Below are 27,337 nucleotides of genomic sequence, written 5' to 3' on the forward strand. Positions count from 1 at the left end.
GGATTTACGGACAATTTTACAAATCTTTGTTGAAATGCATCTTGTGAAGCCTATTTTGATGTAAAAAGTAAATATGAAGCATTTAACAGCATGCTTGCTATTAATTGCTGCAATAATAATCTTGAAATAAAATTAGTCTACTGCTTCAGAGTGACCTGTGAAAGAAAGTGTCTTTGTTAACACTGTTCTAAAACGGTCAAGGAGTTAGAATGAAAACATGAACATATTCTTGCCACCATTTTATTTTTGAACACATTTACACTGTGGATGCTGCAGCCTTTAATCCTGTGAAGTAACAGATACAATACTTTGTATCTCCTCCTCTTCTACGCTCTTACCATTTGCCTGTTAGGTTTCAATAGCTGACGACATGCACAGCATGAAAAAGGGGGGAGAAAAAAGAACTAAAAGATCAAGTTGTTGCGCAATGTGTTGATGTAAGCCTAACAAACCACCATCATTAAAAAATTATGTACTGTTCTATTCTGCTTTGCTCCAAACTTGGAACTCAGAATGAAAAAATAAGGCTAATTACTGGCTCATTGCCTTAGGATAGGATATATCACTGTGTTGTATCACACGTTTGTGTAAAGTGATCACTTCTTGAGGACTATTACAAGAAAGCACTTCAACAGTATACAAGTTTCTCTTGCCCTTAACTCGTGGCTTTTTCAGGCACATACTACTTGCAACTTATTTTACGCCATAACCAATTCTACCTGTTCAAATAAGCATCTTTTAGCAAGCCCACAGAAAGTAGAGTATCTCGAAATACATACTAAAGAGTTTTTTTTAGGTCACATCACAGAAAATGTGAAAAGCCAGAGTGCATGTGAAAGCTGTACTTCAAAGATTCTCATTCAGTTGAGAGATTAGTTTGTACAAGAAACAATGAGAGAACCTTCTCCATAAAGACTGCACTAACACTTAGTTTAGCTTTACAGAATATAATCAGTTCCCTAAACTAAACAATTGTTATTATATACGATGTTAAAAAGCACCTTTCTGCTTTGTAGATGTTCACTAAGCAGTTTTGAAGTAAGGTGCCTTGACAACTAAGACAGATGCTCAGAAACGCACTGACTCATAGCACAGAAGTACTTCATTAGATAAATACTGAAGGTCCTTTACCAACTCACAAGTATTTCAAAGTCACACAGCTTGTAATAAATGACAGAAGAGGACATCCACACCTCAGTTATGAAAGACATTTTATTCTGAAGCACAACCACATTAAGGTTCTTCTATAGCATCTCATGATGAAATAGGTACTCCAGACAGCTGTTTCATTCCCCCTTTTATTGCTCTTTTCTCTGCAAGGATGCTAACGACCAGTTCACATGCTCTCTGATTTTAGTCACTCAGTCCAATTTTTGACCATTGCCTCCTCACCATTACATGGAAACCCTTTTCCATGCTAAGCTTCCTAAGGGAATGGGCACAAGCTATCATCAGCAGACCAGTGTGAATACAACATAAAGCTATTTTTAGACCAAATGCCGTAACTTGCAACACTACCAAAGGCTACATGAAAATCAGCACACACCTCATGTCAGTAGTAAGAACAGCATAAGGCGTGATGCAAATGACTTTTGTATCACTACCCATAACAGTTTTATGAGTAACCAAGACTCAGGTTGTTCTAAACTGGTCTGACGAGAAAGCAGAATTGTAAAGGCTTTCCAACCTTAATGAATCTAATGGTTTCATCTGAAGTGTTTGTTGTTTTTTTTTTTTTTACCTTAACTTTTCCTCTCAACTTTGACATCATTAAAACACAAGAGTTCAAATCAGTATTTGATGATTTCATTAAATTAGTTATTGTCTTCAAAATATTGAGAGCACACACGATGAATGGTAAAGCATCTTTGGTATTTATACAGTTAATAAAATCAAAAACACCTTAGATTTTTTTTGACAATTTTGAATTAAAAAATATATATATATATTACAAAATATCACCAAAAAATACAATCAGGGAACAATCCTCATGACATTTTACCTGGCCATTTCCCAGCAGCGAAGTGTCTTCTCCCATTAGAAGATACGAGCCATAAAAGAAAATAAATGCATGAAAGAAGCCCAAGATCGTCCAGTAAAGAAATGGTTTATAGCCTAGATGAGCATTTTTACTGATGTCTCTGCAGAAAAAGATTTCGGATTTCAGATTGTCTTTTTATAACCCATCAGCTATTCATACTACATAACTGCTACTGCTTTGAATAAATGTAACTTTCAACTGCACCAAGATATGCTTAATGAATGTCAACATACGAAAGAAAAATTATGTAAATTATGAGCAAAAAGAACTCAGAGATGACTCTGCTTATGCAGGGATCATCAACGTAAATTTTGTCTTATGGGTCAAATTCAAACTAGCACAAACTAGAATTCTCCTTACATGTGGAATTGTAAGAGAAGAAATAGCCAGATCTGATACTTGCCCATTATCCTGTCTAGAAGAAGTCTTTCTTCAAGTGGTATGCAGTGCAACATTCTACCACTGGGAGGATATCTAATTCCACAGGAAAACAATTCCCCTCTTAGAAAAGCATTTTTGCAGTGATTCCTTAACTATTGTATCTTAGTTTTTCATTTTTCATGTTTGAGTATTTTTCACCTTCTCCAGGCAATGCAGGAGAAGGCTGCCAATCATATAAGTTGACCAAGTATTCAACTCTTCCAGTTTTAACATGGCTAACATAAAAAGATACTTCTCTTTAAAATACTAATTTTGCTTAACTTTTGGGATGAAAACTGTAGGTGCAGTACTTCCTCTCTTGAGGATAATTATTGAAAATTGCATAAATTACAGATAAAAGGAATGCATAGTAGCAAGTTCAGACTTCTACAGATGTCACTGTTCTAAATGGTATGCTGCTGTTGCGATATATGTAGGATATACATACCGATAGAGCACAGGTTTACTCTGTAATACATGCGGATGCACATGCTGTTCAAAAAGACTGTAGATGAGGACAGGCAAGGAAGTGAAACAAATATTGTACAAGGTCAGGTATACACTGTCATAGAGTGTCTGAAAATGGAAATAAAAATTATTTTGAGAAATGTGAAGAGTTGTTCATATTTATTAAAATCAACAGCAGAAGCAAATCATTTAATCACATAAATTTACTGAGTAGAAAAAAGCTACATTAACATAACGATCTAATAACATCGAGCTGTCAAACAGAAAAATTAATCTAGATTTTTATTGAATTTTACATCTGTGGTGCTTCTATGTACTCTACCTTTTCCATGAAACAACTAATTTGCCAATATCAGAAGAAAAGCATGCAGAAGAACTTTAAAACTTACAAACCTTTTAAAGTACTCTCAAAGTACTTAAAGCTGCTAAAAGAAAGTTGTATTATGGTATATATGTAATTTTTACAGTCAACAGCATGAAACTTAAATTTACACTGAAGCAAAGAACCCTTTCCTGTTCCTACAGAAAATAGGTTAATAAAAAAAAGTTATACTCATCAAAAATATGGTTATATATAATCACATATACATTTATTTTAATTATGGGAAACAGAAGCCCAGCAGTTAGTCAAGCAAACTTCAAAGATACAGGCCAAAATATCCTGAACTTCACTAATGATTTATAATTTCTCTGGAGGAAAAGAAACAACAGCCATTTAACGAATGACACACCATTTTGACAGCATCTTTGCATCCAAACTGAACAAAAAGCTCTTACAGAGAGCTCAGTAAAAAAATCTTACATGTGCAACTTTCTTTTCATTCGTATGAATTGCCTAACAGTGAGAGATTCATTCATCCGCAGTACTAAGTTGAAAAAAAAATATCACCAAATACACTTGCTTTCGATGAGGAAAGAATATTTCATAGTTTTTTTTTAGTTATTTACCCGAGATTCTCATACACAAGCTATAAGGCATCCTATACTTACTTGTTGTGAAAACAAACAGAAGAACTGATATAAAAATTGTGGTGTAATAAAGCACACATTCTGAAAAACAAGAAGTGAATGAAATAATTAACCCTTCAGTATATGCCTTACAGTTCCCAAAAGAAATTGCTAACTCTTGCAAGCTAGTAAAAATATGTGGTTAGAAGACAAAAATGTGGCTTAGCGGCCAACGCTAGAATTCCAGATAAATTTAAATTAGAATAGAATAGTTCAGTTGGAAGGGACCTACAAGGATCTTCAAGCCCAACTGCCTGACCACTTCAGGGCTAACCAAAAGTTAAAGCACATTACTAAGGGCATTACCCAAACGCCTCAAACACTGACAGGCCTGGGGTGTTTACCACCTCACCAGGGAGCCTGTTTCAATGTTTGACCATCCTCATGGCAAAGAAATTTTTCCTAATAGCTATAATAGCTAGTCTGATAGTGAGGTAAGGTTTTTGTTTTGGTTTTCACTTATGCCTGATGATCAACACACACACACAAAAAAAGCTATTAGTTTTGAGTTTTAAGCTCTCCAGCCCAGAACTGAGCTCTCAGGCTTCCAAACACCAACTTTTCCCTCCAATATTTTGCTCATGCTCCCTGCTGCTCCAAGTCTATAAAACCCCAAGAGGCATCCAGAGATAACTTGGTTGCTGGTGCATATTTTCCTTGGCCTGTTTCACCTTGGGATTTTTTTTTAAGTCAAGGCTGGGACTGTTAAATTTTCTTAAGGTGAGCCTGCAGGCAAAGACCATGCTCTCTCCCCACATGCTTCTCTGCAGGTCCTTCCCTCCCTCACATATTTCCTGCTTTCTTTTTTCCCTTGAAAATAAATGTATTTAGTTAATTTTAAAAATCAGTAAACAAAAAGGTTGTACTTTAACATCTTGGTAAAGAAGGCATTTAATTTCAAGCTAGCACTACTGCTTTCAGCAAGCAAACAGTATCTGTCTCCCACACTAGGTGAACTCACTGAGGTATTTAAAACCTACTTCTAGTGGAAATACTAAGGAATTTCACAGTTAAAAACCTGCATTTGGTTTGTAACTGCATTTGATTGTAGAAACATCAACAACAGAAAACATGTTTAAATGGTCTAATTTCATTTGTTCCCAACAAAAATGTTAAATCTAAAACAAATTTCTTGCTGGGAAATACATACATGTTTTTCTATGAAGTTCACTGTCACACACTGTGAACACTTACCTTATAAAAAAAGTACTGTACAAGGGTTGCTATTCTAATATAGTAAAAGTGTCCATGAACAAAAAGCAACTTGGAGAGGAATTTAAACCGTGCTATTGCATAGTCACTATTTCTTACAGCTTGTCTTCCTTCCTTGCCCATGATTCCTATAATATTTGGGATACAAAAACAAAAGACAGGTTAAACATGATCAAAATGAATTTTTGTTATTTAAAAAAACAACGTACATGTGCATATATCTAACCTACATCTAAAGACATAGTTCTCTTATTCTATTCTTCAACATAACTAAAGATTTGAAAAAGTGTCAAACTAAGGCATTACTCTTGATCCAACCTAGGGAAAATGCTAGTTTAATGATGATCCAATTAAAAAACCACCATAAACTATACTTAAAAATAGACTTAAAAATATACTTAAAAATATAATAAAGTATCATCTGCTACTGGACCGTAACCTCCTCAGACAGGCTATACCCACAGTCTTAAAAATCACTGCCACAACTAAATATTACTTACACATTTTTAATCAAAACGGCAACAGACTCAACAGCCTGTTGTACCAAGCTCTTATTTAAGAACCTTCAGCATTAATTTTGTTGGATGGTATTTGTTAAAGGTAACACCAAAACACTTTTTTTTTTTTTGTGACAGGTATTCAGTTATATATATTGAAAACAAAATAAAATTTTATGTTGAGTTATACAACTCAGCAGAAAAGTTTAAAAAACCTTCACACTAGGTAACAGAAAGCAAATAAACAGAGAAGTTAACTGAGAATCAGTAACAGCCTCTCAAGAAATGTAACGAAAGCCTTTACCACAGAGACAACCTAGACACAAATAGCAATTCTAGAATGATACAGACACAGTGCAAACATCGGAAGCATTGAGCAAAGAAAGGTTTGAATGTAAAGTTTACACAGGAACTTAGGAACTGACAATGACCTCAATAAGATATGTCCACTTCCAATGTCTGAAGCAGAGTACTTCTGAGATTCTGGTTAAGAGAATCTCTGCTGTTCTTAAGACAATGTTTAAGCATGACTTCTGATTATTGGTAGACTACACAATAAATTTAAGACTGAAAAACAAACAGCCTTGCATTTCAAATTTCATCAAATCTCTGCAACAACAGATGACTCAGATTAATGCCTGATTATTCACAGGGGTAGAAGCATTAGAATTTTATCTGCTTATAAACACACTTCATCATCAATTTGTCTACTAAAATTTTCATCTTATTTGCCTTTATCTCTGGTGACAGAAGTAATTTACCTATGCCAACATGTGCTTCTTGTATCATGCTCACATCATTAGCACCATCACCAATCGCTAACGTTATAGGTTTTTCCGGAGATGTTTTTAACAGTCGCACTACCTGGAAAAAAAAAAGGCAAAATCTTTTAGAATCGGACCATCTTTCTACAATAAAACAACCTGCTCTTTTTTGCATATCTAGCATCTCATACAAGGGTTTTCTAGTGCTTTAAGGTAAAAAGCTGCCTTTTTATTTTTCTGCAAGGTAAAAAAACAGATTGGGCAACGCTGGCCTTTCAGAGGTTTAGTATTACTGGAAATACACAGGAAAATCCTCTAAAACATACAGCTAAGCTAAAAGTATAACATATTTAAAAATACTAGAATTGAGGTATGACTGAATATTAGTCACAAAAGAAGGAAGAGAAACAACATGAAAAGAGAACATTTCAAAACGAAAGAAGGAATATTGTATCTATGTAAAGCTTTGCTTTCTGGAATTGAAAAAAAATCACAAAATCTGAGTTTGAATTTTGTCTGATCTGTATTTGAGTAACATTAATTATGTGTGAAATAAAAATGGTCATAGAGGAAGAGAGCATTAAGGCAAACTTCTCCTGAAGACTAGGCCTCAGCTTCCTTTCCCTTCTACTTCCTCCTCAAACTTGGTTCATTTTTTATTTTTAATCTATAGAGCAGTGTATTTTTCCGTACAGCCTCATGAATCTTTCATCTAGCCTTTAGTTTGTGATGGAACATGCAATGCAAAACTGTACAGGTTATGCAGAAAGCCAACTTTTAATCAGCCTCTTGAGTGTTCTGTAAAGCAGTAGCTTTCTTACTCCACTCCACCATGACAGTTTGACTCTCTTCTCTGTCCATTTCCAAATTTTCACAACTACATGTCAAAACCCTTGAGCTAACTACTCCAACTGAATTGAAGAAGGGTTCAAAAGTCACACAAAAGGCAACCAGAAACAAACCATCTCCAGAAATCCTTGCCTCTAAGACAGCATTATAAAAGTACTTACAGGACAAAGCTGACTATAACCTTACCTTTGCTTTCTGAAGGGGTGCCATGCGACAGCACAACACTGCAGAACAGTTTTTACAAACTTCCATGAACAGTTTTTCATGTTCCCTGAGTGCAAGAGAGAGGCTGGTCCCATCCACAACCAGTCCATGCTGAATAACATGGTCTTCCTTTATTCTATTCAGGGACAAAAAAGTTGATTTTCAATTGGTTAAATTTTGTCACAAACTATGCAATTGCCCATGCAATAAACAGAAGTTAACCTTTTAGACAGACTGCTTCTTTAAGTCTATTATAAAATGGAAAAAAAATAGTGGTAAGAAAAAAAAAAAAAAGCATCTTCACATGTTAGGCAGAAAGTGATTGCCACAAAATTTGAAAATCAAAGAAAATGAAGTTAAGACCATCACAGAGATAATGACATCTCAGGTACTTTACCTCTTGGCTAGCTGCCTCAGTTGTTCTGCGCATGTACTGTCTGATTTGTGCTGCACAAGTTCAAGGATGTTCATGGTTCTATGAAAGTGTCCACATGATAAACTGACACTAACAGCTGTTTCGTGCTTATCTCCAGTGAGAACCCACACTTTGATACCAGCCAATCTGAGTGCTTCTATCGTTTCTTGGACTTTCTCCTGCAGTCTAGAAACAAGAAAATCTTAAATAACCAATTGAGCACTTTATAAAAAAGAACTCACACTGTAACATCACTGTCATGATGATTTAAGACCACATTTTGAAAATATGTATCATTGGTAAACTAGTCTAGTAGATGACATTCTCTTACAAGCAATACAATAAAGGCCTTCATAAAACAAAACCTGAACTTCAATATTTCTAAGTGCTAAAAAATTTGTAATAAGCATATCTTAATTTAAATTAAGCACTGTTACTGCATTTGAGAAGGTTTAGAACAGTTTGTAACAATTACTATCTGTACTGCATGAAAAACTAAGTTCTCCATTGTAAATTCCAACATATAATACACTCTCTGAATTACAAGACATTCTGCTGTATACACAGGTCTGTGTATACTTTGTAAAGTAACTACACTTCAAAGTTTTCCCAAGGAATTAGGTACTATGCTTAACATTTACTCAAATTATTCTGACTTTATTTCATATTCATTAAATGTCTCCTAATGAAGTTCATTTTTTAATTCTTATAATGACAAAATCAGTTTGTACAACACGTTTTCAGTGTTCCTCAATCCAAAAAGAGTGGTAAACACACTAAACAAAAGTAGCACAGAACTTCTGGCATTGGCAGGACAGTTTTTCGCAGCACACTTCATAACACAGTAATAAATCCTAAGTTTGCTATGTTTTCAAACGTAGTTAGCAGAAACTCCATTGCATACTTGTCTTCTACTCCTGTAGCTCCAAGTAATTCCAGATCCCTTTCTATGAAGTTGAATACATCTGCTAATCTTTCTTCCCGTTGTTGTAAAGCAGTCCTAGCCTCATGAAGGCGTTTGCAAATTTCCTGGTATTCTTCCGGTGTGAATCTTCTATAGGCTACACACAGAGTTCTTAGTCCTTTCTGTGAGAAAATAAGAGACTACATTCAGAGTAGACTAGATTCCAGTCTAACAACACGTCACTTGCAATTTGTTCAAGTCACAGAATCTGTATCAGAAGAATTTGCTTCCAGTCAGCTGGGTGGCATGTCTACACTTACCAAAGCAAATTCATCCACGTGTACCCTTGTTTTGTCTATTTCTCCACTCTTACTACGAGGAAGAATAGAAGATTCTGCTCCCTTTGTGAATAAAAGTTTTTCTCCTAAAAAGTAAAATAGAGTAGAAATTAAGAATACGTATTATTTAAGAAGTTCTTAATTGCAGCTGTGTTAACTTCTGATCACTTACCTGATGGACTCTCTACAATGACACTCATTCGTCTGCGATTCGGATCAAACTCCAAAACATGAAGCAACTTATACCTTTGTTTTGTTTTAATTGGAGAGAGATAGGAAAGAAAACATTTACAGAAATCAATGTTTACATATAATTACTTATTACTTACAACCATAAATAGACACTTATCCCTGGAGCTTTTCCCAAAGTGTCATTTTATATAGAAACTTTACAATTAATACTCTGAGTTGAGCAGCAATCACTGTTATCTGCATTTCTGAAATTGATTGGTTTTCATTACTTCATATATATAATTCTATTCCAGAAAGATAAAAGGTTCTACCGATAGGAATTTTATTTCCTGAATAGCTTTGCATCTGGAGAGTACAAATCATCTCCTACGTATTTCTTTATATTTTTATCATTACTCCGAGTGTAACTTTGAAAATCTCATTTTCTTTCTACAGTCAAAAGAGTGCATTTTCCCTGATAAAACTTGGAAGTACTGGCTACTGACACAGATCATACAGAGAAGAGCTGTTATGACATACTGCAGATATACAATTAGCAATAATATTTCTACTAATATGGGGAAAGTTTAAAGATGTAATTGGATTATGCATGTGTTAGACTTGCCAGCACAGCTGATTCTGGGAATTTCTAGAGCTGAAAGCACATTATTAGAGTTGAATAAACAACCTAATACTTCTTTATTTATTAAGCTCTAGTAGAGTCCCAGTTTTGAGGAATGGGCAAAGATGCAAAACTGTTATAGAACTACACAGAGTAACTGTGTAGAGTAACACAAAATTCTTGCATCTCAATTTCAATTGGTAAGGAATAAGATGCAAGCTGTCTTGAAGACAATTAAGGGAAAAGCATTAAAGACAGTATGTTGGGGAAACGCAAGGTTTTCTTATCAAGAGAGAGGATTAAGACAGAGACATTACATTTATCTTTACCATTGTTACGTTCTTCAAAAGAGAAAAGGATTTTTAAATTTATTTATTTTTAAAAAGATTACCTTTCTGGTTTTCCAAGACTTTTTACTTCCATGCTGTCCCCGCTAGTTCCAGTAAATACTACTCCAACCCTAAACGGAGAAGAAAATAGACATTTACGTGGCACTGTAGAAATGTACATGTAATGCCTCTTGGTTACTAAATGGTAAAAAAAAATAAAATAATAATAATAAAAAAAATAAAGGAGATACATGTTTGTGTTCTCTTTATACAGTACTTTAACAGCAACATACTCCGCCCACTTTAATTTCTCAAGGATTTCCCATAAACATTTCTAATCATACATTACAATATCCCTAGGTTTTCATGCATTTTGTTTTTGTATGTTTTCATAATAAATGAACAGTAACAGGTCTTGGGCTTTAGAGCTTCTCTGAGAAATTTTTAAGTTTGCTTTGAGTAAAAAAATCGCCTGCCCTAGTAGGCAATTTTTTCAGTACATAACTTTGGCATTAAAACTCACCGGCTTGCTGCTTCAACTAAAGCTTTCTCATCTGGTGAAGAAGCATAATACTCCAAAGGGGATGCTATTCCATTGGCATGCCAGGGACCATCAGCACCATCTGTTTGATCTGCATTGATCTGTACTGTATGACAAAGACAAACTGCTTTCAAGAAGAGTTCTTCCTCTTTCATCTGTAAGAAAGGAAAAAGGATTATTTGTAATATTTAGATATCAACCCAGTTTTGAACGTATTTCAGAAAAAAAAGATGTTTAGAATTAAAAAAAAACGTCAAGTATTCCTTGTCAAATAATCACATCTCTACCTACTTAATAAACATGAGGTGTTCAGTAACACTTAATAGCTTCAAACCATTCTGAAATTCATATTTTCATTTTAAGATTATTACATTTAATGCTAGTACTAGATCCTTTCTACCTAAAATGCCTAATGAGGGGAGAATTGGGAGAGGAGGCAAGTAGGAGTCTTACCAAACTATGCATATTTCCATCTGGAGAATCTTCAGAAAACCCTTCTGGTGTTAGTTTACCATTGACCTCCTGGTACTTTATGCCATTAATGGAGCACTCCCGAAACTGCATCTCATTTTCAGTTAATGTACCGGTTTTGTCTGTAAACACATACTCTACCTTTTATAAAATAAAAACAAAAAAAAACAGACGTGCAGTTGCATATACTTGCTGCTGTTGTTTGATCATGTAAGAATTTAGATTTCTGCCATAAAATCAGATATATTACTTTCAAGTTAATCAGATATTAAAGCACTATTAATAAAAAGTCTACAATAGTGATTTTTATTATTAAAAGAGAAGTAGAAAATGGCAGTTAAAATAAATAGAAGTTAAAAAGAAGATATACCTGTCCCAATTCCTCATTGAGGTCTGAAGTATTTACTTGTGCTCTCTGGTTTGTTTCTTCATGATAGAGGTCAAGATCCCAGCCAATAAAAAAAGATCCAAGAAATTTCTGCATCTCAACAGTCACATAAAGTGAAATAGGTATAATAAAATTGTAAAGTACCAGAAAAGCAAGGAAATCTGAAATAAATCTCAGAATCTATGAGAGAAAAAAGAAAATATAAAGATTACTGCAGTTATCAGGTAAAACACGGTTGATTATGTATGCTTCAAGTGTATGAAAAATGACAAATAACCAGAGCCAGAGGAGACCAAGTTCCCAAGCTTAAATGAGAGATACAAAAAATGCATTGACAATGCAGACATTTAGAGGTTACCTCAGCAGGTTGCCCTTCAAACTGGTGGAAGACTGCCTTAGGCAGTTTCAGTTCTCAAGTTCATTAGTTTTTGTCCTTTCTACTGAACACCAAGAGGGCTGTAAATTAATATTAACTGTAGTGGTGATTCTATACTCAAACAGCTCTCTTGAAGGAGCTGGGACCGAACAACTATCACGTTCCATCACACGGCACTGTTCGCAGGCTTTTCTAAGAAACCATACATGGTGAAGACAAGACCCAAACAACTGACGTTCTGTACTATCATAGGCAAATATGCAATTATTCACTATTGGCTTACAACAGCAAAGTGACATAGATTTCTGTTTACTGACATTCCCGATTGAAGTGGGTGTCCTAGACTACATGACAGGAAAGAGACTGAGTGGATTTCAGTGGCACAGATTTCCTTTATGCCTCTCAAAATCCTTGCATTCAATACATATACTTCAAGCAAACAGCTATGTAATAAGATAGGAATTTCTTTCTTAGGTATGATAACCTTAAACTTTAAATGCAACATTACAGTCTCCTTGAAGGTCCCTCTTTCTCATTTGTACAACAAATTAGTTAAATTATACTTTTGAAAGACACCTATCACCACTTGAATAATGGAACAGAAAATAGAGACTAGAGAAACAAGGACAAATCCTTTTAACTTTAACAATAATATTGTGCAGGAGAACATTTTGGAGACAGTATAAAGTAGTCAACAGTTTACTAAGATAAATAATATCTGTTCTTCTAATTATGAAGTGTAGCTATAATTACTTAATAAGAGTCAGTATCAATGATAGAGGGATCTCAAGTCACAGAACCTGCTGAGTTTTTTGAGATCTTCAAAACTAACACATAAAAGATAGATAACTACCGAGAACAGTAATTCACGCAAGACAAGATATACTGAGAAGTGATAATGACTAAAGTTAGCAAGCATACTGAGAAATGCAAGATTGTGAAAGAACACAATAAGCAAGAGAGAAAAAAGACATGATAAAAGGAGAGTGACATTGCAGAAAGATAGATGGCTCTGTATGCTCTTGAAGGCAAAGGGGATGAAAAGATTGCATAAATACTTATCCCATTATGTCTTCTGAATTGAAAAGGCTCCTTAAATTAAGAGCAAAAAAATTTACTTCACTGACTACTTCAACAGTTTAAAGTCCTTTAAGTGGGTGGAGGTATTAAAAAGAAAAGTGACTAAACATTCTGGAAGTTTGTGAATTCATTTAGTGCTTTCCAGTAGTGATATTTTTAGGTAAGATTATTTTAGAATGCACTGAAAAGTTATCAATACAGCTATCAAAAATCTGAACTAACCATTTTAAATAAAACATGGCATTGACACAAAGATATTTTTCCAGTTAAACTAAGAAGTTTACATTACACACTTCTGAGAAAATTGTCTATTACAAAGGAGTGCCAGCAAACTCTTCACTGTCCTGGAATCCGAAATATTCTCCAATTACTTCTTTTTTCCTTTCCAAACAATTACGTACTAAATGTAAGTTTCACTCTGCTTGTGAAGCAGAACAGAAGTCTTCTAAGTTAGGATTTGGGCCTTTAAGCATATAAAGCAACTAGTGAACAGATTTAATTCTCAACTCCCTGGGAGACAGAGGGAGTATTAAACATCTGACACCACATCACATGTGGAAATTGGATTTCTAACTCTTTTGTGCTTTAAAAATACCCTCTACTTCTTAGAATTAGCTCCAGCCAGCTCCTGAACTGCTTTGGAAGAAAGCAGACACACAGAAATCAGGAATTAACCACAGTACAGGAAAGTACAGAATGATTACAAAACAAAACTAAAAAACGAATAAAAAAAACCAATCATGCTTCTCAGAACTGCAGATTTAAGGAACACTTCAATGTATCCCTTCAATTTCTACATAAAAGTGAGAAGGCAAGAAGGAGCCCGAGCAAAATTAGAGCCTTATGAAATTGCCTGAACAATTTCAGCATCACAGAACATCCAAAATGACTCAATTGTGAAATCACCGCAACAGAACATACACAGGAACAGCCATCTTCCTCCTGTTTTCATTTAAGGAATGAACAAAAGGCACCCAAAAGAACAGTAACTGCAACCGGAACACGAAATATCAGAAGTATGTTCTAACAAAACAAAATTTTCAAAAGCTTGGATTTTTCATTAAAGAAGTAGTCCACTAGTAACAGAAGTAAAATTTTTCTTTGCAAGGGCGAGGCTACGTACAAGGAATGCTCTTTCAAAAAATATGGAGACAATATTACACACACTTACAAGTGGATCATGTGGTAGTTACACCTATGTCCAAGAATAGAGACGTAATAAATACTTCATTTGGTATCGAGTAGTTGAAAGTTCCTCAGATATGAAACTGGGTAGAAATACATTACCTTACTGCTGTTCCTTTCATGCTCTGTTTTTCCATTATACCAAGGCTCATCCCATTTTTCTTCAGCTTGCCATGCATACTTCAAAATAGTACTTAGAATGGCTTCAAAGAGGAGGATTATTAGATAAATAATCAAAAAGGAGTTCATAGACCTGGAACAAGGCCAAAAAGATGAAATTTCAGTTTATTTTGCTTCATTTATTGACAAGCTATAAACATAATGATCGCTTTTTATTTATCTTTTTAATTAAAAAAAACAAAACAAAACAAAACAAACTATCCTGTGTTTCAGAAGGATCCAAAGTTTCTGTATGACAAACAAGCAGCAGGAATGAAAAGAAATCCTACGTCTGACTAATACACACTTTACATATAGCCAACAGGAAGACTAGATTAAGATGCAAGGATATACCCACAGCTGACTTGTGTCACACCTGCTGTCCAAAATTCCGGGGGCTGACTTATCCTTCTTCTAGCCATTCCCTTCTTCCCTGACTATCTAGTGAGGCTGTGAAGGCAGTACAAAAAGCACTGTGGAAATCCAAGGCTGCAGCTTTTGTCCTCAGTTAGAAGAGCACTTCTTTGTCCATCCGATTATTTAACCCAGAACATGCTATACCAGGGTAACCTTTCAAACAGGTTTATATTCTGGAATGTTACAACCCTTTCCACCCCTAGCTTTGATGGCAATTTTTCTGATGCACCCTATAGATCCGTCTGTATCTGGCTATAGAAGCATAATGAATTTCATGTTTGTAAAAGAATAGCAGGAGGTACACTTTTTTTTTTTTTAAATACCTAGAAGAAAGGCAACATATCAAAACTCCTTTTCCTTTTAAAATAATTTGTTGAGTTCAACATATGCATTTTTATTATAGTAACGTCTACCACAGATCTACAACAAGCAAAGTTTTTAAAAACCGAGCCTGCAACTTGTTCATTGTAAAACATATTTTAAAGGATATAGCCTAGGCAGATATATGAAACAAAGCTATCTCCCTGTTGTATCAGATACTAGTATTCAGGACAAAGACTTGTATGTGATTAAGAATTCAGTCCATACTCTTTAAAGACATGATGCAGTCTTACAATAGTGATGCAGAGACAGCAGAGGCTGCAACTGCTGTGAAAAACTGCTGTGAGAAGTGCTTCCAGCACTTAGTTCAAGACAGCATTTCACCTACAATTAAACGATTTCTACATCTCAGAAAAACAAAACAAACCTCCCAAACTAACTTTTCTTGCTTTAAACCTTCTTAACCTTAGGTATTTCAACTTTGTATACATGACTGAAAGAAACAATAAAGGATAGAATACCACAAAAATTTTATATTTATAGCTCTCTAATGAAGGCAAAGCAATTACCCTCCCTTCCCTTGCCTACAAATCAACAATGAGATCGTCAGGATTCTAAAATGTATGAGAGAAGACTAAGCAACATTTCTACAAGAAAGATACGAGAAAATAAACATACTTTTCTACTGCTGACCGTTTCTGAGATTTACTCTTGTAATTTAATGCCATCTTTGTCTCCATACCTGTATACACTGCAACACCTGGGAATGAAGGAGGAAAAGGAGTTATACATGATTTTCTGCATATATACAATTCATGGATTTTTTCACTTTGTTTAAGAGATGAAATTTAAAAATCAAGAGGTGCTATCACTTTTGTATTTACTTCAGTACAATGATGAGATGGTATTTCATAATTATTTGCAGTGTTCTCCTATAGTAAAACAGTACTATGAAATAATTTTAGCACCTATTAAAATGCTGTGCATTATTATGACTGTACTGCTCTTCAATATGTATTTTATGGAAATCAGAACAGTAAATCTCAGGAGAAAGTCTTGAACAGTGTAACAGCAACATCAGTCACTTAACCATTAAAGTTACATTACTCCTTTATCAAACCACTTCAAATATTTTCATAGAGTAGAGCTGGAACTTTATATCCTCAAAGATTCTTTAGCATAATAGCATTACTTTCATCTATAATCGTATCCCCTCAGGTCACCGTCAGCAAGATTATCACAATTTCTTCTGTGCAAGTAGAACTAAACTTCAGTTCATTAACACTTTTGAAGAACAGAACACTTTTTAAATATTTAAGTTTTTACAAACCAAATATTTCTTTAGTATTTTTTAATCTTGCTCCACGAAGTAAGAGACTTTCAGGCCCAAGAGGTCTAAAAAGAAACAGACATAACAGAGTTTAAAAATGAGTTGTTCCATATTCTGTGGAATTTATGACAGCATACACAAAAAGATTCAATGTCACCAGTAAATTCCCACTACAGTAACTCCAACATCACCCTCATTTTACTGTGTTTTCAATCCTCTTTTTCCTTTTCTATACATTACCCACACATCTCCACAGAGCTCTCAGTTTCCTTTCAAAGCTTCTTAGGTCACCACATCTTGCCACCACCGTGTTCAATATTCCATAATTAGTGGCTAGCTACATGTACTAAATGGCTGGTTCAGAGAGAGCTGCAAGTTATTTGAAGAGCCAGTAGGCCAAATTCCTGTCAAGCTCACAATGCACCAGAAGTGCTATTTTAGGTTTGGCTGGTTTACCTATCTTCTTCTATCTCTCTGTCAAACTGAAACTGTCTACTAGGTTCAAAAGAGATTCATACCAGTGAAAGAAAGGTAAAAACCTAGATGGACAGACAATATAACACAAGTTCTGGATCCTAGTGCAGATGTCTAAAATTTCAGATTTTTTCTCCTCACATCTATCACCACAATAATACATTTATTTCATCAGTTCACCTAACTGTAAAAACTGCTCTGAAAATAAAAGTACAGCATATAACATTGTGATACGAAATGCATATTTTTGTCTATTCAGTGACTCTCTTTTCTGATATTCATAGTTTAGTTACCACCATCAATTCTTAACATTACTCTAATCTTATAAAATTTTACTTACCGTACTATTTCCTCAATTTGTTGACTTATAGTTATTCTTCCAACAAATCTGTGAAAGATGGCCACATGTCAGAAATATCTACATAAAGTCTCAAAAGTATAAAAATAAATTTAAAAAATACCTTCTCAATTAACAAAAAAACAAGATGTCACTAAAATTTCTCAAATACAAAACAATCAGTCTTTATCAACAAGACTGGTGAGTAGAGTTCAAATCTTTTTTTGAGCATAAGCAAAATAAATGTGACCAACATATGGACACAAAATTTCATATGAACAAGCATGCTACATAGGACTGAAATCTGGCAGAATCATACAGAACTTACTTTCTTCAAACAATTCACTGGCTACTTTTTTTTTTTTTTTTTTTTAAAGGAATTTCAGAAGTTTACTGGTTAGAAGAGATAGGAACGTAAGCATTATGATTAAAATATAAAGTTAAACATTATGCTATACATTCTGATTTTGTATTGAAATACTCATATTTAGCTTGTCACTTGCAATTTACAGTAAATACATAGGTATAAATGCTTACATTCATTATTAAAACTTGAAACATAAGCAGATGTCTGAAGCTATTTTAATCCCATGCAAATCCATATAATTCCTAATAATAAACACTTCATTAACAAATATTGTGCAAGGAGTCCAAAATAAGTGGTACCTGTATAGATCTGCTTCTGGCTGCTGACATTCTATAACAGCTACAAGTTTGTCCAGGTTGGCAACAGACTGCAACACTGCTGTTTCTGGGACTGCAACATGTGTCTGTAAAACAGCATCCATTAACTTTATTATACAGAAATCAGAGGGGGGTATCCACCAGGCTGCAATAAAAATGACTTCACTAACTACATTCTATTTCATATTAGTAACTCAGACCTTAAGATTTGTCTCTCCATCCAAACTTGCTGTAGTAACATGGCATGAACCGTCCACTCGATCAGAAGACAGAAGCACCAGATCAACAGGAAAAGTCTCATCTTTGGCTACTCTCACAATGTCCCCCACCTAAGGAAATGAACACAAATGAGAAGCAAACGAAGTGTTTTAAAAGAGAAGAATTCATTTCAGCTTTATTATTGAATCATCATGAAACAGGCCACAATGATTAATAATGAAACAAGACCTTCAGCTTTTTTTCTGAAACACAATTTTCCATTTGTCTCTAAGCACATACCCGAATGTTTTTAGATCTAGTTTTTACAAGTCCACCACTTCGAACAACATAAACTGGAGCACCGTTTACTTCATTGTCTGCTTTATGCCGTAGCCAGTCTTCATAACCCTGTGGAAAACACATACAAATTTACTTTCCAAGCAAGAAACCTATAAAGCATAATCATTTTTAAGTAAAAGTCCTTCAAAATGCTTGCTGTGTGGCCTTAATGCAGTTATGAATTTCTCTTCGTTTCAGTGTCACCCACAGCGTCAAACACTTGATTTCTACTACATTTGTCCAAGTAGGTAAAGGCAAGCGAAGTAGCAAAAGTGCCAAAGAAACTTAACAGTTCTGTGCTCTGATAAAACAGACATTTTTGCAGATGGGATTAAAAAAAAAAAAAAAAAAAAGGCACTCAGATCTACATGGATTAATCTACCCCAAAACACGTAACAGTCACTCACAGTCCCTCTTATGGATCCCCTCCCCTCCTCTCTTTTGGAAGACAGATGCAAAGTAAAATTTGAGGAAGACTAAAATTACTTCCTCATGACATACCATGCGATTTTTCAAGCATAGTTACTGCCATTGCATAACCACGAAATCTTAAGATTGCTTGATTTTGTATATGCCATTCACACACCTTTGCAAGAATTGAATTTTAATAGGGAAATTAAGGACCTTTTCTTTACCACATACTTGGCACCTCTTTAAGCACCCTTTATCCCATGCACACATGGAATGCTCAGAAATGTGAACTCAGAAGTATTTTTCCTCTCCTGTTTTCCTAAGAAATTAATACTTTTCTTAATTAATCTAATAATGTGATCACCAATAGCATGATTGCTTATCCCCAAGTCTATGTATCGTTTGAAAAGTCATAACAGTGAGCACAAGAAACAGATCAGTTTATGCAGGCAGTTCAGCTGTACTGTATCTTTCTGGAAAAAAAAAAAAAAAAAAAAAAAAAAAAAAGAACAGTGCTTAAACATGAGAATTTAAGCAAATACTACTGAACAACTTTATATTCTGCCTCTTGCTCATTAAACATAGGCAAGATAAATAAGCAAGAGATGAGTGCGTGTGTGCATTCAACTCAAATAACCAAAGCAGGCTCATATGGAGAGCACGTAAGCTGTCAGCTAGGAATTAGAAAAAGCTTTTTTAGTACAGAAAAAAAACCATTTTCTGACAGCTGATTCATAAACTTACTTTTTTACACAGAATCAAATGACTCTTCAGCACTACTGTAAACTACCCTAAGAACTACATGACAATTTCTACAATACCTTAACATTTATGAGTTTATTGCAAAATCACAGAAGATGTAAGAGGTGGTGCAAAATCTTTAATCCTGGCAAGACTCATACAACTGACGTGCAATAATAGAGACATTTCCTAAAATGCTTTTCTGTATTTATATACAATGTGAAAAAGAGTGAAAACTGCTTTCCTGGAAGTTTGCAGGAAGATGAGAGCCCTCTGAAACAGCAGGCATAAGCCCAGCTCATCCTATTACACTATAGACGTTGTATGAATGTCCTAACACACAGGGTACTGATAACGATGCAGCTTTGAGAACTCTGAGCCTTGACTAGAGTTTGGAAGGATGTTATTTGATGAATTTCATATGTTAAAATACAGTTCTGCACTTCTACCTTCATGGATCTACACTGTCACTGGCACAAATGAGAACAATGCATACAGAACTATCTAGGCCTACAAACTCAAAAATTATGGAAATTTGTACATGCCAAATGCTTAAAATAATTAAAAAGTGTGCAGTAATAGCAGCTACAGAGATACTGGGGGATCAGAATCCTGAAAACCCCTAAGACTCTTTATGTTTCATTCTGATTGGGAGTCAGCACCTACAGCTCCTTGTTAAAGGTGACTGACAGAAGAAAACATGAATTTAACTAAAATCCAGTAACCTTGGGGCATTTGTCTCATAAATCTGAGCAGCTGAGCAATATGGGCTTTTGGCAAAGAACTGAAATTTACCTTCTTTAGAAAGTACAGATTTCAGCTCTTTCTCCATCTGACACCTATTACCTGCAACACAAGGGTGACATCTCACACCAGGGAATTCTTAATAGCCAGCTTACTATAGTCCATCTAAGTTCCTCCAAAATTTACCTACTGCGGCATTTTTAAGAGACAGTTCCTAATCCTCACTTCCAAATGTTGCAAAAATACTATTAAAAGAAAGATGCAGGAACACAGGAAATGTTGCTTGACTGTACAAACAGAAAACAAAAATCCCTGATTGTATTCTTAATTCCTGCTAATACACCAGCATCAATGTACTTGAGACAAGGACAAAATTACAACAGGCTTGTAAATTACATTACCAGGTTTTTCATTCTTATTTTATTTGCGTATTTAATCAAAATCTGCAAAGCAGTTGTTTCTCATTCACCTGGCAAGCATGTAAACATCCATGTGTCTGAGCAGCCTGTTTGCTAAATATTTATGAACTTACTGAAATAGACCAAGTTCCTTAAAGTTCCTTAGAAAACACTAAAGAAAAGCAAACTTTTATTTTTATTTATTTTAGTTTGCCCCATCCCCTTAATTTCTCTGAGGATTGTGTACACGTCTTCAGAGGCATGAGGAAAAAAGTGCTTTAGCTAACAAGTTCAACAAAATGACACAGCATGAGTTGCATCACTTTGCAGTCTTTATGTCCTTCTTCTGACCTAGGTGGTATTGCCCTTCTGATAAGAAGAAGTTCCATTTCCTTGGCTGGGATTAAAATACATCTGAGTTCCGAGGTTTGCTAGGGGCACCATGTTAACTGGCCTCCTGAGAGAGTTCTTCCCTTCACTGCTAAACTTCTCAAACCCAGATACAATTAATACTTGTGGTTTCCCTTTTTATCTTTGTGGAGACAATTATCCCAATATAACTTTGTATCAAACCAGCATCCTGAAGCTTTCAGAAGTGTTTTTTCCCCTAAACACTTCTTCCTATACCACCTATGGTTTTAAGAAAATGGGAACTAGTTTGGAGAACACACTGGGTACTTTCCCTCTGCATTTTAACAGAAGATTTATATTTCTTCCTTGTTCAAGGGCAGCCTGTTGTAAAGAGCACACTGAATTGCCTTTCCAAGGTAACAGCTTGTGAATACTGTTTGCCTACTTTGCAGCAGGTAGAATAAACACAAGAACCTATTAGATCAGTTTAGGTAGTTCTGATAGCCCTTGCAGATAGATCTTAGTCAGAAAAGCTCATAATACTCAACAACTCATATGATTTGAATTTTCTAGTAGGAATGCCAGAATCTTTATTCTTTGCTGTTGATGGTAGAACCCTTAAATTTCCCAATGCAAGACTTGATGTCAGGAGATGATAAGGCAATAGATTATCTTCTACTATTTTAGATTTACAAAAGCCCAGCTCTTTTAAAAAATATAATACTTGCATCCTACTTGTACATTCAGTTTCAGTTCATACAGCTCTAAGGGATGTCTTCTATTGCCTACTTATGATGGCAGATCTTGAACACATCTCTTGGGGGTGATAATAACAACTAAATATGGTTAGGGAACTCCACAGATATAAAATGCACAGCAACAAATGGAATGGTAATTCAAAGATTTCTACAGCCCCAAAGATTCTCTCTGTCCCAAACAACATTCTATCTGGCTGACAGCTAGAGCTATTTTTTTTTTTTTTTACTTTTGCCCCATTTCTGGGTGGTTTGGGGTCTTACTAGTGCAGAAGGCAAATTGAAATTCAAGCTGTAGCTCCATAAAAGTCTCCTGCTTAATTTTCAGTTGCTATGACTGCATGTCTTCCCCAGCCAACGCTGTCAAACCCTTTGAAGGGGCCAGTTCCTGAAAACTACTTGCCTGCAGAAAAGATCATAGTTTCTATCCACATCACTGCTTTATTTATGTGCTTGTTTCTTTCTCTCTGTCCTCTCAGTTTAAGGGTTTAAAGAAAACAGACTTTTTTTTTTTTTTATTAACATTATCCTTCTAGGGTCCATAGGTCTTAGCAAGATCCACTACAGTGCTTAAAGAAGATTCCTATTACACTTATACTTAAAAAAAAAAATTTCTTATTTCAAGTGCTATAAAATACTCCAAAATGTTTTATGCAACTGAAGAAGAAGAAAACAAAACCAGAAGCTTCTCAAATTTGATCTTTTACCTGGTACAGGATTATAGTTAATGCATGTTTCATGGCATGAAATATACCCCCTGGGGCAAAAATTGCCTTTTAACTACTGACAAACACGGACTGCATCATTGCATCATCTACCCAAGCTCCTTTCTCAGTGTTATGTAGGGGGATTATTTTTAATATGTAGCGAGGTATGCCAAAGGAATAAGTGAGGAGCTTTCAGAAAAGGTCTTATAAGAAGTGACATGTAAAGCTGAGACAAAAACGCTGTCTGACAGTCATTCACTGTCCATTTGAGGGTACTGTGGTGAGTCACCAAGTGCTTGACAACTAAGTAAAACGATCAAGTGTCTAACAAGGAGCATTAAATACACAAACTGTTTCTGAAGATGTCACTTTATTTTTTGTTTCTAAACATTATCTTGGTCAGACTTGGCTAACTTACTTAACTACAAGATTCCTGCTACAAGATCTTTTCCCCTTTACCTGCTTTATGGCTGTCACAGTTATGACAAAGAATAATGGCAATCCACTGGTAATAGGACTGGTAGGGGTATCTATCATGAGCTAAAAGAGAAGAAAACGTGAAAATTAGCCCAAATTTGATTTTACAGTTTTACTTTCCAACACTCCCCCCCCCCCAAAAAAAAAAAAAGAAACAACAACAAAACCCAACAAAACCAGTGAAACAACATGAAAGATGTTTTCTAAATTAGAAGCTGTGAGGAATTTTACTGCACATTCTCCAGTATTTGTGGAGCAAAATTCAGTTCCTGACACCTAAATAGATGTCGATAATGCTACAAAGGTTCTGGGACATAGAACAGACAATCACGCTTCTAATGAATGTGCCAATTTTAAAACTTCTTACTAAAAGGTGTTTTCACCCTACAAAAATAAATTTAAAAGTATTACAAATCAATGAAATTACATTTTGCAAAGCTCTTTCAATACTCTATACAAACAACTGCTCAACAGCACCATACAGTATAACAACCGTCACTTTAGAAGTAAAGATGAATGTTAACAAACAGCCATTTCCAACAGTTCAGTTATTAAGGAAACCCCCTTTCTTAGACTGCTCCTTTCACATTTCTCCAACATGCACATTTTACAATTTGTGCTGCCATTGCTGTCATGCCAAAAGTGCAGTGTGTACACTAAAATGCTGTATGTATGTGTGGGAGGGAGTGGGATGTTGGTGGATCTCTCCTGCTGCAGGAAAAAGACAACACAGTCAAGTGCTGAAAATATACATGAGAGAGCTATTCAAAATCATGGACACTGATTTGGGTCACTTTACCTGAGACTTATGGCATTGCTTTGAGAACCATTAAAGAAGAAAAAAAGAAATTACACATGAAGCTTACTCTGTTAAGAACCAAGAACCTCATACAGAAAACATAACATGTTACAACACATGCGTGATCTACCTTTTTCCCACTGACATGCAGACAATTTAGAAAACACAACAAAAGTCAGACTTCGCTTGTAATATTGTGTGTTCTTCAACTGCAGCATTGTAATTTCAGCTTGGCAGAATGTTGTCCAAGACAATCTATACCAAAAACACCTTATTTCTGGCTGCAAAGGCCTAACCATGGCATTTCTGCCATCTACAATATCTCCTCCTTTCTCAAGAGAGGCCCATACGTTAAAGTGGAGCAAGATTTCTGCCGGTGGAATCAGCATGGCAGCCTGCTCATTTCACCAGAACACCATGAACCTTTGCCTCCTGCACGGATGGACGTGTATCCATCATATACCTGGTGTGGAGCATCACACAACCAAAATGCAGTCTGCCACCATGTTTCTGGCATGCATATGTGACATGGACAACGTGGACTGGATTGTGCTATGCATTTAATCACACAATAATAACTTGCCACAGCCCTATTATCCCCAGTGGAATAAAATGGTAATAACAGACACTGCATCTTGGTCACAAGAGATTCATCATGGAATCTACTCTGTCATATGATAAATTTTTAAAGGCACATCTGCCTTGTAAGAAGAAAAAAATACATATATTTAATAATGAAATTCCAGATGGGATTTGAATAAAAGCAAAATTCAATTCAACAGAAGAAAAACAAAGAGTAACAAAATTGACTACAGCTTTTTTCCTATTAGGTTTCCAAGGACACAGGCATACATACAAGACATCCCCCATACAAATTCACTTGAGTCATGAATTGAGAGAAGAACATGATTACACTGAAGAGAAGTTCTGCCTTTAGATCCATATTTGTTCACGTCCACTGCATTTACATATTATTTCAATCTAAACTAACAATTGAAAGAAATGTGACTAAAATTGAATTAAATAGGTAAATTTGCATTAGGAAGAAATAAAAGCTTTAAAAACACAACACCATCCATGGTAACAGTAAGTAGCACTTCTGTTACATCTCCAGCATGCTCCCATCTTCCCATGTGCTATGATACACTAAACAGTCTGAGGCAACACAATAGTAAGAACAAAAGCAGTATTCCTAAATATTAAGACAGAATGGGCAATGTGTTCTCTTAAACTAAGTTAGAACTATATAGCACTTACAGATTATGTAAGCAGAGAAGTTAAATTCATAAAACAGAAAATCAGTGGCAGAATTCACTACACAAATTGCAATTTCCAGCTTAATTTCTACAGCTATACTAAGTCTCAGTATTATCCACTTACCTGAACCAAAAATATGATCAGAAAATAAAAGTTGGCTACTCTTCTGAACTGCTCAAATAAGTTTTTTGGAACAAAATTCCACACTGTATACTGAAGGGGGAAAAAAAGAGAGAGAATAGTAGTTACAATACACTGAACAGTTTTTCAGTGAAATTCACTTTTTCTCCCATCAAACTCTATTAATTTCTCATTTTCTATCTCCCCTCCCCAAACCTCATTCTGGTCTTGCCCTTCTCCCACACAGAACAGCTGTATTTAATCTTGTGGGCGTGCATGCAAGGATGAGTGGGTGAAGTGCAGCTACCAGGAAAGCGTCAGTACCAACTGCACTGCCTTTACAATCAAATTTTTAATTGTTCTCCTGTCAACTTGCATAGGAGCACCTGGAGTCATTTGGCTTCTTGCAGCCAGGGTATCAGGAATAATTTCATTCTTGCAGCTATAACTTTCTGTCCTATACTCCAGTGACAAAACAACCCCACCACAAATTCTGCTGATTCCAACCCAAAACCACACGAGGAGGTCTTGCAATTGCAATCTGCAATTGCAATTCCTTGCTTATAATTCAGCTGTTTTATAAATCCCAACAATTAGCTTCACCCTTCCTTTAAAATCACATTCAGACATGGGCAACGCTAGCTTAAAGCCTACTTTCCTTCAGAAGGTCTGACTGAAATGCTTCATCACTCTATATTTAGGTGCTGAGGAGCAAGGGATGGGATGAGAGTAGGAGAAAAACAACATAGAAGGTAGGAGATAACATAGGTTTTTCCTAAAAAAAAAAAAAAAGTGCTTGTTTCATTTTGAAGATTGTATATGCACCATTGGACATAATACAAACATGCACATTTGCTATGCAATTTCTCATATATCAAGTATTTTCCCTTACCTTGGATGATATGATTCTGTTGTCTGCAAATTTCTGAGGAACATAATGGCCATGCTGGGGAAAACGATTTGCTATATAAATAGTTCGTGTATCGCTTTGATGTGGTGGGTCAAAACCCTAAAACACAAAATAATAATAATAATGATGATGATCATCATCAAGAACAACTACTTTATTAACTATAGGGTTATTTTAAAAAATATTTTTAATGGTTATTTTAAAAAAAATCTGCTAACTTTATTCTCAAAAATGATAGCCAAGTGTCAAGCAGCAGCTTTACTATAGTGGCTTTGAATGGGAAAGAAAATTAATTCATAAATTCAAGTCTGCTACGTCCAGAGAATTTTCAAAAAATGGTTTTTAAAAAATCTCAATTTTGAGGTTGTGTATTCATTCTGGAAGAAGAAAAAAAAATCATAAGCCTTGAGAAAGCTTAAAGGAGAAAAGCAGCAGAAGCGGAGATGAAAACATGTAAGTTACAAAAATCTTCATGGCTGTGCTCATAATAAACCCAACAGAACACAAGAAATAAAAGGTCAAAACAAACAAGTCATATTACTATGCTTCAATAACTGGATTTTGTAAAGGTTCTCACCAGATCAAAAAAATACACACATCTGGCCAGACAACAGTATTTTTCCCACAGAAATCCAATCTCCAAGAACAAGCAGTCTGTCTAGCCTCAAAATCAACTCTAGCACCAATTCATACGTTAGCAACGGTGCAAGCAAACACATTAAAATAAAGTATACTCAGAAATACTGCACAATACCTTTCTGTCAAAACAGGAGACCTCAGTGAGGTCTCTTGGAACCAAAGCCCTGTTTTAGGGCTAATGTTCAGTATTTTCATCATTTGCCTATGTGAGCTGAAGGAGAATACACATTAAATTGAAACATGGCGCATAGTGCAACGTGACCTATACCTGCAAACATGACGTACAACACAAGGCTAACAACCTAACAAGCGAAGAGCAAACAATTAGGACCAGCTAGCCTACAGCAGAGGAAGCTCAGGATACGCTAGCACATCTTCCAATATATAGACGACTTCCACTGGGAAGAGGAGTTATCTGAAGGACAAAGAAGAATAGAAGCAGCCTTAAGTTGCCTTCTTACTTCAGGTACAGAAACTTATTAGGAA

At 35.3% G+C, this 27,337-nt stretch overlaps 1 protein-coding gene across 7 annotated transcripts in view; it reads right to left on the minus strand.

The window, feature by feature from the left end:
• The window catches only part of ATP11B (ATPase phospholipid transporting 11B (putative)), a 61,403-nt gene that overhangs the window by 21,616 nt on the left and 12,450 nt on the right, over positions 1–27,337 (minus strand). For all 7 annotated transcript variants that reach the window (XM_084528777.1, XM_084528776.1, XM_084528774.1 and 4 more), the window contains exons 2-25: positions 26,195–26,311; positions 25,306–25,395; positions 23,109–23,189; positions 18,504–18,611; positions 18,206–18,334; positions 17,988–18,091; positions 17,325–17,372; positions 16,511–16,575; positions 15,859–15,940; positions 14,386–14,536; positions 11,625–11,822; positions 11,237–11,395; positions 10,766–10,938; positions 10,305–10,373; positions 9,293–9,366; positions 9,103–9,206; positions 8,783–8,964; positions 7,861–8,064; positions 7,446–7,599; positions 6,408–6,510; positions 5,132–5,277; positions 3,920–3,979; positions 2,910–3,037; positions 2,003–2,141 (exon numbers count right to left, since the gene is read on the minus strand). In XM_084528777.1, coding sequence (XP_084384903.1) covers positions 2,003–2,141; positions 2,910–3,037; positions 3,920–3,979; positions 5,132–5,277; positions 6,408–6,510; positions 7,446–7,599; positions 7,861–8,064; positions 8,783–8,964; positions 9,103–9,206; positions 9,293–9,366; positions 10,305–10,373; positions 10,766–10,938; positions 11,237–11,395; positions 11,625–11,822; positions 14,386–14,536; positions 15,859–15,940; positions 16,511–16,575; positions 17,325–17,372; positions 17,988–18,091; positions 18,206–18,334; positions 18,504–18,611; positions 23,109–23,189; positions 25,306–25,395; positions 26,195–26,311 — 2,868 coding nt within the window. The remainder of the gene's footprint in view (positions 1–2,002; positions 2,142–2,909; positions 3,038–3,919; positions 3,980–5,131; positions 5,278–6,407; positions 6,511–7,445; positions 7,600–7,860; positions 8,065–8,782; positions 8,965–9,102; positions 9,207–9,292; positions 9,367–10,304; positions 10,374–10,765; positions 10,939–11,236; positions 11,396–11,624; positions 11,823–14,385; positions 14,537–15,858; positions 15,941–16,510; positions 16,576–17,324; positions 17,373–17,987; positions 18,092–18,205; positions 18,335–18,503; positions 18,612–23,108; positions 23,190–25,305; positions 25,396–26,194; positions 26,312–27,337) is intronic.

The sequence above is a fragment of the Aythya ferina genome (genome assembly GCF_964211825.1).
Source record: "Aythya ferina genome assembly, chromosome: 9".
NCBI classification, from domain to species: Eukaryota; Metazoa; Chordata; class Aves; order Anseriformes; family Anatidae; genus Aythya; species Aythya ferina.